The 17,177-nt window shown below is 46.0% G+C and overlaps 1 protein-coding gene across 2 annotated transcripts in view; it reads left to right on the top strand.

Moving 5' to 3' along the window:
- Positions 1-14,872, top strand: part of TESMIN (testis expressed metallothionein like protein) — a 46,932-nt gene extending 32,060 nt beyond the window's left edge. The window contains exons 8-11 of one of the 2 annotated variants that reach the window (XM_036765468.1): positions 5,646-5,748; positions 7,408-7,545; positions 10,051-10,226; positions 11,724-14,872. In XM_036765468.1, coding sequence (XP_036621363.1) covers positions 5,646-5,748; positions 7,408-7,545; positions 10,051-10,226; positions 11,724-11,916 — 610 coding nt within the window. In that variant the 3' untranslated portion in view covers positions 11,917-14,872. The remainder of the gene's footprint in view (positions 1-5,645; positions 5,749-7,407; positions 7,546-10,050; positions 10,227-11,723) is intronic. The other variant, XM_036765467.1, reaches the window with a different exon arrangement.
- Positions 14,873-17,177: the final 2,305 nt, after the last annotated feature.

The following is a 17,177-nucleotide window of genomic DNA, read 5'->3' as shown; positions in this document are numbered from 1 at the left end:
GAAGCTTTTACTAGTTGAAAGTGGAGTTAGTACCAAGTACTGATGGAATATAGGGCTGAAGATAAGTAGCTACTTTGAGCCATTGATGACACAGCCTCTGGGAATTCAAGGAGTGTCCATTCCTGGAGGGAATGAAAAGTTTGGAGGGAAAGTCAGCCAATGGCCCACTGGGCTTCTTCTCCTTAGGGGAGAGGAAAGGCTAGGAGGATAAAGTTGGTCTGTTTAGAGAATGCAAGAGAGAAATCCAAGGGCAGTGGAATACCCTGTGTGTTTCTTTTGGGCCTGGGGTCAGGCGAAAGCTTAATCACAGGGAAGATGGTAGGAAGGAATTCACCGGGGGGGGAGGGGCCAAGGTAATCACTCCTAGGAACCTTCCTTCTTTTCTGATTCCTTCTTCTGTCCCCTACAAGCAGAGCTCTTGCATGGGGCAGCAGCATGTCTCCGCTTAGAACATACTTGCTCTGCTCTATAAAGAACCCCTATTGAACATAGGTGGAGGCAGGAATGGTTACAATTGACTGTCTTGCACTAAATGTGAATATTTTGAATTTATAAAAAATTGATTTGTGTGTTTCAAATAAATTGTATGCAAATTTAATAAAATAACAGTTAAAACCTAAAGGAAAAATCGAAGAAAGAATCATTTATTCCCAACACTCCATCAGGCCAGCATCAAATTACAAGTTTCGTGGTGTCCTTAATTTGTGGTTTTTCCAAGTTTTTCAATATTGATACTTCCAGATGAAAGGCTATGGTAGCATCTAATGTAAAGTTCACTTTCAGAATAGGAAGCTATCATGTTCATTTGGGCAACTGCAATTTCCTTGCAATTCAGCAGACATGTATTGAGCACCTATGGGTGTGCAGGGAAGGATCTTACAGCCTACCGAGGTGAGGACCCCAAGCAGAGTTTGCAGAAAGTGTCTCCCAGTCCTTGGAAAAGTGAGCATCTCTAAGAGAGAGGGGTGTTGTGCTCTCAGGGCAATCCTGAGATTCACAGGATGTTTGGCTGCCATTTGCATTCATGGGCGTTGACTCTTTGGGTATACATTTTGACTGTAACATGGAAAAAAATCAGTCCTGCAATGAAGTCACTTCACAGTAAGTCTAGGCTGAATATAAGCTTTCTAGATAAACCACACGTGCCCCTTATTTGCCAGGATATGGGGGCTTTAGCTACTAGATTGCTGTAGTATAGATAGACTAGCCAGATGTTACAGTTTCATGCTATTTCTCCTTTTGCCTCAAATCAGGAGCAAGTTCTTCCTCCAGTTTTCCCTGTTAGAGTTTGGGAAGTCTCCAATATAATCTCTTTCTTTAGCCTTTTGGTCCTATCCCTGGGATAATTTGGCATGGACATCAATGGATGAACTTGGCCTGGGTCTTGTCAGCCTCCCACTCCTTGTCAGGGGTTTTCTCCAGAACTGTACTGCAGTATGAGGACAGGCATCTTTTTTAGGTCTTGTCTAGAGTAGGGAGGAGTTCTGAACCGTTGGGAGCAGGGGGTCCTGGACCCCACTGGTGACAGTCTGGTGAAACCCATGGACCCCTTCTCTCAATAATGTTTTAAAGTGCACAAAATCAAACATGTAGAATGAAAACAACCCAATTATTTGAAATGCAGCTATCAAAAACAGCAACAAGATCCCAGACCCCTGGCCTAAAGGAATTAGGACCCTCCTGAATGGGACATACACAGATAAAGGGATTATTTCCCTTCCTAAATGTTTATTGGCAGACTAAATGTCATTGTCATTTTAAACAGCAAACAGAGTGTGTGAAACATGAAAAAAAAACCACAAAATTTAAAAGTCTTCTTTGTAAATAAGGACTTCACTTCTTTCATGTGCTATAGTTGGTCACATCAACCAAATAAGCATGCTTAGGTTTTAGCCCTTTATGAAATGGCCAAACAGGTGGCAGGAGAAGGACAAGGAGAAATTAGAGGCCCGGAGGAGGCTGAACTGAGCACAAACTAGGGAGTTCCTGGAGAGTTTACAGTAGATCAGACTGTCCTTAGGTCCAAAGAGTCATTATAGCTTGTGTTCTGGGTGGACAGATGTTTATGGCAGGCACATTATTCTCCTTTAAGGATTTTAAATAACTGGTCTAATAGAGTTGGAGTGTTGAGTGCTTACAGGGAAGAAGGAAAGGTTCTATGACAATCATATTTATTGAATATCCCCTGTTTTATTACATCTTTAGGAGGACAACCTGACAAAATGAATTTCCTTCTCCTTTTTTCCAAGACAAGTTTGTCCTAGATAGATTTCCTATGTGGAAAACTGGTCATAAGGTTTAATAACAAAGATAGTAAGATTTAATAGTAAAAAGGTAGCAGAAGAGAAGGAGAAAATTGAAAGTGATTCTTCACCCTCTGTAGATTATCTTTCTCCCTTGCCTCCCCATTTGGCTCCCGCTTGGATTGGAGTGAGAGAGTGTGTCAGGTGGTGCTGAATTGGCCCGGGGTGGGAGGGTCATCTTCCTTCTCGTCTGTAGACTGAGGGGGTTGGATGAGATGGCCTCCCAGGACCCCCAAGTGCCCCCCAGCTCTGGGTCAAGGAGCCTATGAGTGGAGACCTTCAAATCTGTCATGTTTTAAAGACACTTGGAAACTAGTAAGCCTTGAGCAGAGAGGAGAGTGTGGCCATGCCCATGGCCATTGTCAGTCTGAATTTTAATTGTTTGCGGGAAGACATAGCTGACCTTACAAATTTGCAAATGATGTAGAGTTGAGAGGGAGATCTAACATTGGATGACAGGGTGGAGATCAAGAAAGACGGGGACATACTAAGTGTTTAATCTAATATGTTTGTTGACTGACTGATTGGTAGAGGCAGGAAGTGCTAATGGAATTCAGAGCCAAGCAGGACTCTATGTGTTATATGTTCTATCTCATGTCAAAGCATCGTACACGACCATGTTATTAGGATATCATCAAGTCCAACTGAGGTTGCTGTGAGCTATGCTTGGCCTCATTGCTCATGCTATTCTTGTGGATGTGATGGGGGAGATGTGGGCCAGACCACAGAGATGGCAAAGTGAGGATTGCTTCCTGGGAGACTTTTGGCCTCTGAAGGCCCTTCCATTTTGGCTGGAAGTAAGGCTAGGGCTCCTCACAATTAGAGCTGACCCACAGTGGCACAGGCTGCATGAGCCTGAAGGTGGGGGATGGGAACCCCTTGAAGAAGGGCTTTGAACAGAGTCTGGACACTGTTCATCAGGGATATTGTCCAGGGGATGATGAGCTGGGTTAGAGGAGGATCCTTTCCATAATGAGATTCTGTGATTCTTAAATAAACATGAAATAAGTATTCAACCATCAAAGCTAGAAGAGCTCATTAAGCACCTACTGTATATCAGCCACTAACAGTCCCTACCTTCCAGGACTGTGCAGTTTTTTGGGGGATAGATAATGTTCACAGGCTGAGAAATAAAGGTATATGCAGAATAAGTGCATGGTGAGGGGGCCAGGAGTCAGGAAAGCCTTTGGGAGGAAGTGGCTCTGGAGCCTTGAAGAAGAGACAGGTGAGGAGGGAAAATATGCCAGGCCTGGGTAAGAGCTTTGCAAAGGCATGGACAGGAAAGGTGGCAAGTGGTGTGTGAAGAGGAGCAGGTGAGCTTGGCTGCCTGATGGGGAGCCTGCAAAGAGAGGCTGGAGCCACACTTCAGGGGAGGGGGGCTTGTGATTTAGCCAAGGACAGTGGGGAGACTCAGAGGCTTCATGAGCAGGGATGTGACGTGGTCAGACCTGTGCTTTAGGAGCATCTGTTTGGCAGCTAGCTCTGTGGAGACTGGATTAAAGAGGCAGGGAGCCCAATTAGGAGGCTCTTACAGTAACTGGCCTGGACCAGGGGACAGGTGCAGGGTATTGGCCATTCTGTGAACCAATGACTTGGTAACTGATTGGATAGAGGAGGTGAGTGAAAGAGTGGCACTCGAGATCTCTGCTCAGCTGGGAACCAGGGGGTCATGTCCTAGCATGCTACCTTGGACAGCCACCATTCCATTGGATCCTTATAACCCTTGGAGATAATGCAACATGATTTTAATTTTACAATTTGAGAAACTGATGTCGCAAAAGGAATTGTGGCTGAGCTAGGAACAAGAGCCCAAATCCAGTGGTATCATTAAATCATGCCCTGAGAACAGGAAGTGACCCTGTCATGAAAGTTATGGGTCTGTTGAGTCTTCTCTGTCCTTGTCCTGTGCTCCTGAGGATTCTATGTTACCTAAAGCCTTCTTTGGGTCAGAGGTCAGAGGCACGCAAGTGTGTGTGTGTGTGTGTGTGTGTGTGTGTGTGTGTGTGTGTGCGCGCGCGCGCGCGCATGTGAGAGAGAGGGAAAGAGACAGTGGGGGGGTGGAGAGAGAGAGAGAGAGAGAGAGAGAGAGAGAGAAAGTAAGAAAGAGAGAGAACAAGAGGAGAAAAGAGAGATGAGGAGAGAGATGAGAGAAAGGGAAGGGAGGGATGGGGGTATCCCTGCAGCGTGGCTGCACCAAGCCACTCAATGGTTAAGGAAAGAAGTCTCCTTTCTGCCCATTCTGAAACGCTGTGGTTATGGGGCCCCAGGGTGCAGGGTCTCTGGGCCTCCAAGCCCAGCAGCAGATCTAGCGCCTTAGGGGGAGCATGCTAAAGAGCCAGCTCTGATGCTCTCATCTGTCTGAGAGGGGCATTTGGGACAGCCCCTGGGCCTTCCTCCAGCCCCGGGGAATCCTCTCTCTGACAAACATAAAATCACGGGCAGAATGGCCGCTGGGGTTGGCATTCTGCTAGTATATGCATCATTTGCACGTAGAAAGCTAAACTAAGCATGATCGAATTGCCATCGTGCTCATCTCTTTCATAGCTCTCTCCTCTGTAATTGACACAGAGGAGAATTTAGGGACACTCTCGACCTCCCTCTTCATGGACTCGGCAGATGAATTAGCTTTCAGCTCAGAAGATGGCGAGGTGGGAAGCATGGTGGGAAAGGGGCGGGCAGGTTACGTGTTAGGTGGCCCTTTCCCCCAGCAGTGGGCCCACGCCTGTAGCCCCCGTGGGCGGGGTAATAGCCTGAGACATTTGGTAAGGACACGGACTGACCAATGAATAGTAAGCACACTGAGGTGGAGATTCTGTTGGAAAGGAAGCAGGTGTCATCGCAACAGGAAAAATCCATGGGAGAGATTTAGGTGTCCCGTCAGTAGGTGGCTGGAGATAAGCGATCCGGCCTCGGCCACAGCCCGGACCCTCACTCGGGTTCCTGTCACGCCCCTGACCCATGCTGGCTGGGAGGTGCTAGCGAAGGTGGTTCTCCAGGCCCCAGGCAGCTCCCAGAGCCCAGGCCCGTGTGGTGGGGTTTCATGGCTGGTGGAGTTTCATGGCTGGTGTTCCTTATCCTGCCGGCACCCCAAGGCGGGCCGCCCAAAGAGCCTGTCCCCGGCTTGGCACGTTGCACCCCCGGCCCGGCCACACCTTAGCTCAGGTGGTAAAGGCAGCGAGAGCTGCTTCCAGAAGGCCCGGGGCTCGTGTCGCTCGCCCCCCGCCCCGTGCAGTCTGGGTATTTCAGGATCAGAAGCGAACAGGCCCTCGGTGCACTCCCGGGCCCGGGAGGCGCGCGCTGCCGGCCCGGCCGCTGCGATCTTCACCCCCGCTTCTCTTTCAGGTACTGTGACTGTTTCGCCAACGGGGACTTTTGCAACAAGTGCAACTGCAACAACTGTTACAACAATTTACGCCACGAGATCGAGCGGTTTAAAGCCATTAAGGTAAAGAGCCTTGGGGAGCGCGCTCCCTCCGCGCTAGACTACGCGGACTCCGAGGCGCGGGCGAGGACCGGGCGCAGCGCGCCTGGAGGTGGTCAGGGGAGAGGAGGGCGGCACAGCGGGGACCGTGCCCCTGCGCTAACGGTGAGAGGTGCAAGAGGGCGCTTCCAGGAGGTGTGGGTGCCCTCCCCAATCCCGGAGAGTCTGGACACTTAGATACAGGCGGCGGCTTCTGCAGGCTCCAAACCAGGATCAAAGGAGAAGGGAGAGAGAGGCAGGGTCAGGCTTAGAGCCACCTCCATGCCCTAGTGGCTAGAGAGCCAGATTTGGGTGTCAGGGAGACCTGAGTTCAAATCCGACATTGGACATTGCGGAGCTTTGTCCCTTAACAGCCTCAGTTTCCGCATCTGTAAAACGAGCTCCTACTTCCGAGTGTTGTTGTGAGGATCAGAGCTCTGCGCACCTTAAAAGCCATGTGTGGAGGCTGTTCTAGCTGTTGGCTGGCACAGTGGATAGAATGCAAGGCCTGAAGTCAGGAAAACTCATCTCCCTGAGTTCGAATCTGGCCTCAAACAGTTTCTACCTATGTGACCCTGGGCGAGTCACTTGACCCTGTTTGCCTCAGTTTCCTCATTTGTAAAATGAACTACAGAAGGAAATGGCAAACCGCTCCAGTGTCTTTGCCAAGAAAACCCCAAATGGGGTCATGAAGAGTTGGACACGACTGAAAAACGACTGAGCAAAGATGCAGTTATCATCATCATCATTATTCTGCAGAGGCTGTTTACCTCAGTGGTGTTCATTTGCAAAATTAGGGGCCTGCGCTTCTCAGCCCCCTCCTCACCCTGGGTCCTTGGTCTCCCATACCATAAGGAAGGAAGAAGGGCCACAGCCTGGAAACCCAATAGCAGCATCTCTGTTGACAAAGCACTTAACTCCCCATAGCCCTGTGCTGTAGGGAGGGCAGTTATAAGGAGCCCCAGGTTCACTGAGACTCAGGGAAGTGAGCTGCCCACACAGCTAGACGATGGTAGAGCAAAGCAGGAGCCTATTCTGTTTCTACCTAGCTTCTGAAAATAAAGCTGTCATTATGTGAAAAAGAAAATGGCGTTATGTCGACATGGTTTGTGATTGTTACAGTCATTTCAACTAATTTGGACTGGAGAAATCAGTCCTTAATGTGCTGAAAATACCATCCACGTTCTACTGTGGCTGGTTGGCCAGAGAGAGAGAGCCAGATGACGGATTTCCCCCTAGTAAGTGTAAACTTCAACAATCAGGGCATTTTCTCAACGGAAAAAACCCTCTCTAAATTTAACAGTACAAAAATGACTGTTTATAAATTTAGCCGCAAAGGAAACTATTGAAATAAAGGCTAAAATTAAAAACTGAGAAAAAAAGATAATGTTCTGTTATGGTTACCAGGGTTATTTGCTATTTGCTAGGGATGTGTTGCAGATATGGAAACATGGGTAAGGCTGTGTGTGTACATATATGGGTAAGGATGCATTATGTATGTATGTATGTATATATATATATATATATATATATATATATATATATATATATATATATAAACAATGTATTCCTGAAATGGATTATTTAATAATATACACCAAAACTTTGGGGGAGTTTCTCTTCTGCCTCTTCTTTCTCTTTCAGGCCTGTCTTGATAGAAATCCAGAAGCCTTCCAACCCAAGATTGGGAAAGGAAAATTGGGGGATATTAAGCCTCGCCATAACAAAGGGTGTAATTGCAAGAGGTCAGGCTGTCTTAAAAACTACTGTGAGTGCTATGAGGTGAGTCATTAGCGTCTCCTGCCTTTTCCAAAAACATTCACTTTTTCTGACTCAAATAACTAGGTTCACAAAAATGTTTGCCCTATTTCAAAAAGAAAGCTATCACTAATTTCTGACTACAGTGTAAGAGGCTACTAGATTACATTTGTTTCTCAAAAGTAATTTGAATTTTTGGAACCCAGTCAACAAACATTTACTGCTACCTCTACTACTAAGTAAGTTTAACTTCCTACTGAGTTCTGAGGATACAAAGAAAGGCAAAAGGAAGATAACCGTGCCCTGGAAGGCTTATAGTATAATGATAGCTAACATGTACACAGCGCTCTAAGATTGTCCGTGTTAACTCATTTGAGCCTCACAACAACCAAGTGAGGGAGGTGCTATTAGTGTAGGAAATGGAAGCTAAGACTGGGTCACACAACTAGTAAGTGTCTGAGGTAATCAGGTCTTCCTGATTCCAAGTCCCCCAGTCTATCCGCTACACTCTACCTGGCTGCCTTAAATAGCCTCTCTTTCACTCATTAGACAGCCCACACATTGCCTTCTGAAGGATTCCCACAGACAGCAATGCAGAGACTGAGGGTCCAGAGGGACCACTGGGTACCTCCAGAAGTGTAAGAATGATGTGCAGGTGGGCTCCTTCCTCACTGCAGGGCCACTTCTGGGGCTGGTGTTCAGTTCAGAGGGACCACAACTCCTGCCATGGGCACCCCGCCAGCCTTAGCAGGAGCCTTGTCTGTTGGAGACTCCAGGGACATGGATGAGTAGGTTTCTTGCAGATTCCAAGGTCCCGAGTTACTTTGATTAGTCCCCCGAAGTACTGGTTCCTTCAGAAACCAAAGAGCACCTTTTGTGGATTCCCCAGGCCTTCTCTAGGGCTATTCCACAATGAAAGATCTCTGCAGTGAAAGTATGTTAATAGAGACTATTATGTTAATGTTAGTATGTAAATAGAGATTTCCTTGGTCTGCTCTTACTCAAACCTTTGTGCCCTGGGGCGGTCCCTGAAGTCCTCTCAGGACCTCCTCCGATGCCCCCTGGCATGGTGCTCTGGTTGCAGATAGCTCTTACTTAACATATAACAAGATTACAGGTGTCTGACACAGGTCACCTCCAAGATGAGAAGGTGCCAGGTGGCTTCTTCATGGGCAGGTGAGGACCAAGCTGTGGGTTGGGGGCTTTACTGGCAGGAAAGTAGAGCAAGGGGGGTGCTGCCAATCTTCTCCAGTTTCTTCCCTTTTCCTCCTCCCTGTCTTCTACCTCCTGCCATGTTGGAGATGGAAATGCAGAGGAAGAGGAAACTTTTCTTGAATGAGGAACCTTCACCTAAAGAAGGGGGGTTGTCTTTCTTTATTTGGGATCTTTTGCAGGGAGGGGAGACTTGTGAATATTGTGCATAGGCTATTCCAGCCTTCATAATAGGTCTGGACCCCAGGGTCTTGAGTTATTTGTCTGTTGGAGACCTGATCTGCAGAAGAAAGTCTAAGGACTCACCAGCCTTTGAGAAGGTGGCAACAGAGAAGGCTAAAGATGAATGGCACTGCTTTTGTAGAGCCCACCCTGACAATGCTGGCTCCTCTTCTTGGGGTTCCCAATGGGTGTCATTAAGCATGTGTTTCTCACTGTGCCGAATTCATGATCAAAATTTTAAAAATTATCATGAACAGGAAAGCATTCTATTTTATGTCTAGTTGGCTTTGATTATCGACAGTCATCATCATCAATGCCTAATTAATCTCTATCTTTCTCCTATAAAGGTAAAATCAATTTCATTTATAACTTTATAAATAAATGAATTTATTTGTGAGGTGGAATTTGGCTCTGGGATTGTGGCCCAATTATTGGAGTCTCACAAAAAACGACTTACACCACGTCTCCTCGGTTCATAGACAGAGAACAAAGTAGGAGCTGTCACTGTGGGGAAGGGCTCAGCTGGGAGCCGTTGATGGTTCTTCCAAGGGCCCCCTTTGCAGAAGCCCCTGCACCTCCCTAGCATGCTGGGATTTCTAGAAGGAGGGCAAACAACCCCTTCCCTCCCTTCGCTCAGGGCCTGGCTAATTTGCTGGTACTAACACACGTGCCAATGCACGTGCGTGCCCACTCACCCGTGGTCACTTCTCTGTCAGGAGCTGCATCTTGACCCCATCAGTTCAGGGCTCTGGAGAATAAAAAGGAGCATCTCCTCCCGACAAGGAGAACATGATTCTACTCTGCCGTCCCATCCCCATCTGCCGCTTTCTGGCCCCCTCCTCATCTTCTGCCTTTTTTTATGTGGAAACCAGCAGATTTTCTAGGGAACAAGGAGATTTCTCTTCATTGATTACTCCTTTTCTTGCACAGCACCCCCCCCCCACCCTCACCCCCAATTAAGGTTCAAAATGGACTTAATTTTAAATAAGGTTTCTTGACATTTCTTTTGCTCATGGAGCTCTCTCTGCACACTGTATGCACTTTCTAAGTGTTTTCTCAGTTGAATTGTTTTAATCAAAGCATTTATGTTGCCAGGCCAAAATTATGTGTTCTTCTATTTGCAAATGTATTGGTTGCAAAAACTATGAAGAAAGCCCTGAACGAAAAAACCTCCTGAACATGCCCAACTACGTGGAGATTGGAGGGGCTGAAGGCAGCCATCTTTTTTCACCGTCTAAGTTTGCAGTGTTGCCGAAGTTCAGGAAGGACAGGTAGGTAACTTTACATTATAGGAGAATTGTCAGGAGAAAACAAAAATAAAACTTGGAGGGAAGGCAAGAAGGAATCTGGACCCAGCAACATGTGTTTCTCAGGTGTTTGTACTCGTGTTACCGAAGGCAGCCAAAAGCAGGGCTCAGAGCGTCTGTTTGTTTGGAGACCACGGGGGTCAAGTAGTTGCCCAGGGTCACACAACCAGTAAGCCTCTGAGACTGGATTTGAACTCAGGCCTGCCTGACTCCAGAGCTGGTGCTCTATCCACTGGACCATATAGCTGCCCCTTGGGCATCTGTTTTGACTGAGGTTCTAGTGGACTGTAAGTTAATGTGTGTCAACAGTAGAACGTGGCAGTCCCCCAAAACCGAATTTGGTCTTGGGCTGCACACTGCTCAAGACCAAGGAGGTCAGAAGCCCAGTGTCCTCTTCCCTGCTCAGACCATTTCTGGAGTCCTTTAGTTCTGGGGCCACAAAGGACATCTGATGCAGATATTGGTCAGCTGGAGAAGTCCAAAGGAGGCTAGGGAAGGGCCTGGAAGGGCCTGGAGGCCATGTCATAGGAGGATCAGTTGAGGGAACTGGGAGGGTTTGACAGAGAAGGCTCTGAGGGACTTGAGAGCTGACCATTGGGTGTTGGGCAGGAACACGAGAGGCCACCTGAACAAGGGCCTGCTCTGTCACCACCCTTCCCGCCCATGTTTGTCCAACCCTTCCTGAGGAGACTAGCTTGATAGAGACCTCTTCCTCTCCCTGACCCCCACCCCAGCCAAAAGGTAGAGGGCTTTGTCCAGACTTTGAGCCCCATCACCTCCTCTTTTCTGGGATTCAGCATGTCCTGTGACATGAGGCATGCGTGGAACGGGGATGTCTCAGCATGGGTGAACCTGGGCTTCAAACAAGTGAGGAAGATGCCCATCTCCAGCCAACTGGCAGAGGGTGGGTCTGTTGTCTGGCAATGGGCTGAGCTTAGTGGTGGGCTACCTGCATCTCACGGAGACTGTCTGGTAGGATGCGGTTGGGTGGGGGTTGGGAGCTATGGTGGCAGAGTAACAGCAGAAAAATTGCTGATGGTTTTGTTTTGTGATTTTTAGCTCTGGCATAGACATTACTAGAGACCTTAGGTAAAAGGTGACTAATCTGGGTATACCAACCTTTCTGATTAAACAATAGAGATGCATTTAGTCCCAGGGAATTTTGATGTCTGTGGCTCTCCAGGGGCAAAGGGTTTGGCTTGATAATTATTCCAAGGCTGCTTAGAACCTGCCAGGGTCAGGGTCAGGAAGTCCACAGGTTTATCTTCCATAGTGAGATTCTTTATGGGATCTCACTAGTCAATTACGGTGCTGGCTTGGGAGCCCCATAGCAGGCCTTGACCCACTTGCCCTATGACAGTTGATAGGACTCATGAATCCAAACTTTGTGTTGAATATAAGTGGGATTTTTGAAGCACCAGCACTTGAAATGTTGCTCTTACAACCTCTTGTTTCCAATAGACAACCTTATACGTGCATCTCCTGGGAAGTGGTGGAAGCGACCTGTGCTTGCCTGCTGGCCCAAGGGGAAGAGGCCGAGAAGGAGAACTATTCAGAGTGCTTGGCAGAGCAGATGATCCTCGAGGAGTTTGGGAGGTGTTTATCCCAGATTCTTCACACAGAATTCAAATTCAAAGGGTTGAAAGTGGAGTAGACTGAGGTGTCCTATGGAATGCATGCGGAGGTCTCTCCTATGACAATGTTCAGAATGGAATCTATGTCTTGGTATTTGTAGGAAATATGCTGGCAAGGTCTAGTTCAGCTCATCCCCTGGAGCATGAAGGGTCGCATCGCCCTCTGCACCTATGAATGTAGGTAATCTATTCATCGAGTCTCTGGAGGACAGAGCAGCAGGTGAACATCTTTTGAACAAATGTCTCTATGACACTGTTTTCTGGGGGAGGGGGGATTGTGGATTCCTGAAATCCATGACAGCTCTTTGGATTGGGAAATCACCTGATAGAAGCTTGGCAAGTAGTAGGATGGCCTTGAGTGAAAAAAAATCAAGGTTGACTCCAGTTCTCCCAATTTCAGCTTCTCCAGAGAATTCCCTTACAGACAGACGCTGCCCTGCCTTGAAAGCCTTGGGTAATGGTCTTCTCTTTGGAAATTCTTTGGAAGTGCATTTCCCACCTGGGCAGTTATGCTACTGCTACAATTACTGACAAATTGTCAGAATTATTGAATCCCCTGAGAATGTCAATAGTGTAGGTGGTCCCTTGCAGTCACCTAGTTAGCTGATCCATTCTAAGGGGTTAAATAAGCAGTGTATGTAGTAGCAGCTGCAGCCTTTGTCCTCTGGGACTTGTTCTAGAACTTGGAAATCTAGCCCTTGGCGGGTTTCTCTTGAATTGTGGCAAGGATCTCTCTTCCAGTGAGCCTCTGCGTTGTTATTACTATTGCTTATAAAAGCTAGAAAAAAGGGGTGGCCCCGCCTTGATGTGCAGACAGGCTTGATTAGCATTGGGTCTCCTAACATCCACAAATGTTGGAAAGGTCTCAAACATCCCCACAGTGAAACATGCATCAGAACCACTCCCCTCTGTTGGTTAGCGGTGCTTAGTGACAGCAGCCGCCCCTAGAATGGTACATTTGCCCAATAAAGTGATGGACTGGTGGGGGGAGCCTGGTTAAGTGAGTGACATTCATAATACATTACTCCTGTGGACACAGAAGCAGATGAATTGGTCATTACAGGAAGGGCTATCTCTTTGTTCATAGCATGTCTTAACCCTCCATCAGGGAGAAGAGCAAAGCTCAGTCCCTGTGGAGAGACTCCTTAAAGCGAGACAGGGAACACTTAGTCCTTTCCCAACTCCAATCCCCACATAGCATTTGGGAGACTGGAGCCTTTAGGAGAAGGCCAGAAGGCAAGTGAGGCATGGTGGATGAGCCCAAATGAGCAGGCTCTCCACATTTGAGCCCTTCTGGGATTCCTACAGACCCTGACGGGGGTGGGGGGGGTGGGGAGGCAGGTACATCCTCTGCATTTACTGCCTGAAGAAAAGGGCCACCTTGACAGAGCAGTGTAGGGCCATGTGTGCCATGATGTTGGGAGAAGAGAAGGACATAGCTCTCTGGAGGAAGCCTTTAGCCTGACAAATGGAAGTCCATTGCAAAGTTGGCTGCAGAGTCTTTAACAATCCATGGCCAGGCAGGAAGAGAAAGAACCTTGAAGGCCAGGTCAGGTTATAGGGATTCCTCCAGGCCTGTGCTCCTCAGGGCAGGGTTTTCTCACAGCACGCTTGGGGACTGCAGCCCTTGCACACAGCTGAGCTATAGGCAGGGGGCAGTGGTTGTGATGCCAGCTATAGCCAGGTGCCCCTCAACCAAAGCAAGAAAATCTGGTAAGGCCTTAGAGCTGTCTTCCTCTGCCTCAGGGAGGGCACCCTCCTGCCAGACCTCTCCAGAAAGAGAGAACCTGGTCGAATCAACACAGGGCAAGAGTCAGCCATGTACCACCTAATTTTAAAATTAAATCTGAGATTAAAATCTCTTAAGTACAAATATACATGTAACACTACAGTAATGACTGAAATTAATGTCTAGGATGACTACAAACCATACAATTACACTTCTGTTTATTTTCAGTGGGGAAAACTGGTATTGTTATTTAAAACTGTAAAAATACCATGCCCTTGTTTCGTGCGATGGTCAGGCATCTTTCTCACTAGCCATCAAAAAGCACAGATGATGTAAACCTCATGACCTGGGCTTGTAAAGAAGATGAGATCCCCATTTCAGAAGCAGCGCAGTCCAGCCAGCGTAACCTGGTCCCTCTCCAGAACTGGGCAGGACGTTAGAAACCACTGAGAAGAATCTGAAAGGCTTCTCCTCTATTCCTCCCTCTTTGGGCAAATGTCTCACTCGTTCCGGGGACCCTGGGCTAGCTTGTCTGGGTGGATATTTCTCACTTCTCCTTTGATAGACCATAGCAGAGGGTCAGAGCTGGTCAAGTCATCCCCAGGCTCATGGTCTGGGGAGAAGGGGACTTTATTTTCTCTTTGGGTCAGCAGCGAGTGTGTTTTGCTTTCATGCAAAAGGGAAATTGAAGTGGTTGTCAGAATTGAGAAGATTGTCCACCCTCCTGTCCACAGCTATGTTGGCCACTGTCTGCCTTCTAGCCTCCAGAGGCCCCTTCTTCTTCTTGGTATGGGTTTAACCACTTAGCTGTCATTACTTGCTAACTTGGTAAAAGTATCAGTTCACTTATAGCTCATTGAAATGTTTTTTTCTTCTTTAATTCTTGTTATTCTTGGATACATTTATTATTTTCAATAAGCAAATTATCTGGGCCGCCCCTCAATATAATAAAGTAAAGCAAGACAGTTTTCTCTCTTAGCCCCTCAGTCTCTAGTATGAATCACCTAGGATTGAGTGCTCGAGCGCTCTTGATTTGGGCAGCATTTAGCACCTAGTAGGTCTGCAGTGTACACTCTAGACTTAACTATGACTCAAATTATTTATTGCTAGAGAAAAATTGTATCTATTGGTATTTTATTTAGAAAACAAATGCTTATTTTATAATTTTAAGTACTGTGTTTTTATTAGAAAATATTAAATATTTTAATTCTCTTATTAAACATTTTTACTTGGCCGTGAGGTTAACTAGCCTGATGTTTGGCAAGACCTTATTTAGTGTAGTGTGGAATCAAAAACCCTTGGGAGTGGGCATCTCCTCAGCAAGTCTTGTCAGTGATTGCAAGCCTTCTTTTCTTCTAACTTCTAACCATTTGGATGGATGCTGGGCCTTCCCAAGATCCTCCTCCTTTTCTTCCCTTTGTTATCAGAAGAACATTTTGCAAACTATTTGATGTCACATTTCCAAGACTCTGAAATCCCATTTGTATCCAATTGTTCCCAAAAGCACAGAAGGGAATCAAACATGACAACAAAAACTAACACCTAATTTTGGAAAATGTAATCTGCTCCGTACCCCATTAGAGACATTTATATTGGACACATATAGTCATCTGATTTTATTATTTTCTCAAAAAATTTATTCTAGTTATTTACTTATTTAGATGTTTATTTTTATTCTTAGGAGGATGAGATTCTGCTGAGGGTCTGATCCCATACAGGAGCACAGAGGCAACAGCACTCTGTAGGAGGGTCACAAATGAATTTACCTAAGAGATGCTTATTTTATTCCAGTCATAACCAAAAGCAGTGATAGGGTGTATTCCAGATTGTGTCTAAGGAGTTGTCTCTTGTAAAACATGCTCAGTTACTAATCGTGTTCACATGACCCAGGTGTTCCACCCACTCGGATGGCTGTTCACAAATCCTTTCAGATTCTTGGGTAATTTGCTTTCCAGAGCATGCTCTCTATGCAAGTATTCATTAGGTATTAAATAATAGCCCTGAGTAAAGCTGGATGTCTCTTTAGGGTAACACAAAATTGGCCACAAGTCACTGCCACCTAAGATAACTAATTGTGCTAAAATTCTCTTCTTTAACATGGAACAGAAAACGTTTATAGTAGTTATACTATTATAACCTTACAAATTCCTATATCATTGCCTAATTATCCCCATGCCATTGTGAGATATTAAAGGACCTTATGTTATACAGTGTAACAGGCAGAAAGGACTAGAAATCTAGGCTGAATAGCTCAGCTCTTACAACCTGCATCTTACTCTCATAGTTCCGATGTGCTCCAGTATTGGCCCGTTAGATAAAGATTCAGTATGATGTTCATCTCTTCTACTTGCCACCTACTGCGATTATAGAAATTTGCCATAAAAGGAAAACAAGGACATAGCTGTAGCAAGGGAAAAATATTCCCCTGACTTGATGTCATTTCCAGGCTACAATCATATGGACAGCCAATTCTATTGACAAAGCGTCATAGCCAGGCTTAGAGTCAGCCAGGTGGGAAACTTTCCATTCAAGGGGAAATGTCATACTGGGAAAATTGAGTCAGGAGAATCTTACCTCAGCCCATGCCAAAAGTCGTTCTCCCAGCTTTCCCCATGAGACAGAATTCTACCTCTACCAGAGGGTTACCGGCACTATGGATCATTGCCTCAATGGCATTTCTTGATAATCCTACTTGGAACCAGACTCAGAATAATATTCATTACAGTCATGTAAAATTTTACCTTGGATAGCAAGTTTCACTGATCATGCTTAGGGATGGATATAAACTACCCTCATGCTGTTAAAATAAATTTGCTAGCAAGTAACATCAGGCCTTCTAAAAAAATCAAGAGATCTTAACGTTTTGGTTTTTTTTTTGCTAGTATTTCTCCTCACAAACAGCTTAAAATCCTTCATGATATAAAAAGGCAGTCATTAGACGCTAACAAAATAGCATTCTATAAGTTCACAATGATAGTGAATATATGATATCTGTAAACTCCAGACTGATGTATGTCTGTCTCTTATCCAACCCTTAAAGGAAAAAATAAATCCTTAAGACTGAAGTTTATTAAGACTAAGTTGGGTAACTACTAGTTCTGTATCCCAAAAGATTAAAAAAAGGAAAAGGACCTATATGTACAAAAATATAGCAGTGCTTTTCTAGGGGCAAAGAATTAGAAATTGAGAGGATGCCCGTCAATTGGAGAATGGCTGAACAAATTGTGGTAGGTGAGTGTGATGGAATACTGTTGTGCTATAGGAAATGATGAGCAGAATGCTCTTAGAGAAACCTGGAAAGACTCACATGAGCTGATGCAAAGTGAAATGTACTGTGTAATAAGTAACAGCAATCTTGTAGCATGATCATCTGTGAATGGCTTAGCTATTCTCAGCAATACAACGATCCAAGACAACTCTGAAGGACTCATGATGAAAAACGCCATCTACCCCCCAGACAGAAACCTGATGGTGTCTGAATGAGAATTGAAGCACACTGTTTTTTTTGTTGTTGTTTTTTTTTTTACTTTATTTTCCTTGAGGGTTTGTTTG

Source organism: Trichosurus vulpecula, chromosome 6, assembly GCF_011100635.1.
Source record: "Trichosurus vulpecula isolate mTriVul1 chromosome 6, mTriVul1.pri, whole genome shotgun sequence".
NCBI classification, from domain to species: Eukaryota; Metazoa; Chordata; class Mammalia; order Diprotodontia; family Phalangeridae; genus Trichosurus; species Trichosurus vulpecula.
Note: the sequence above shows the minus strand (reverse complement) of the source record. Positions and strands in the feature narration are given on the sequence as shown.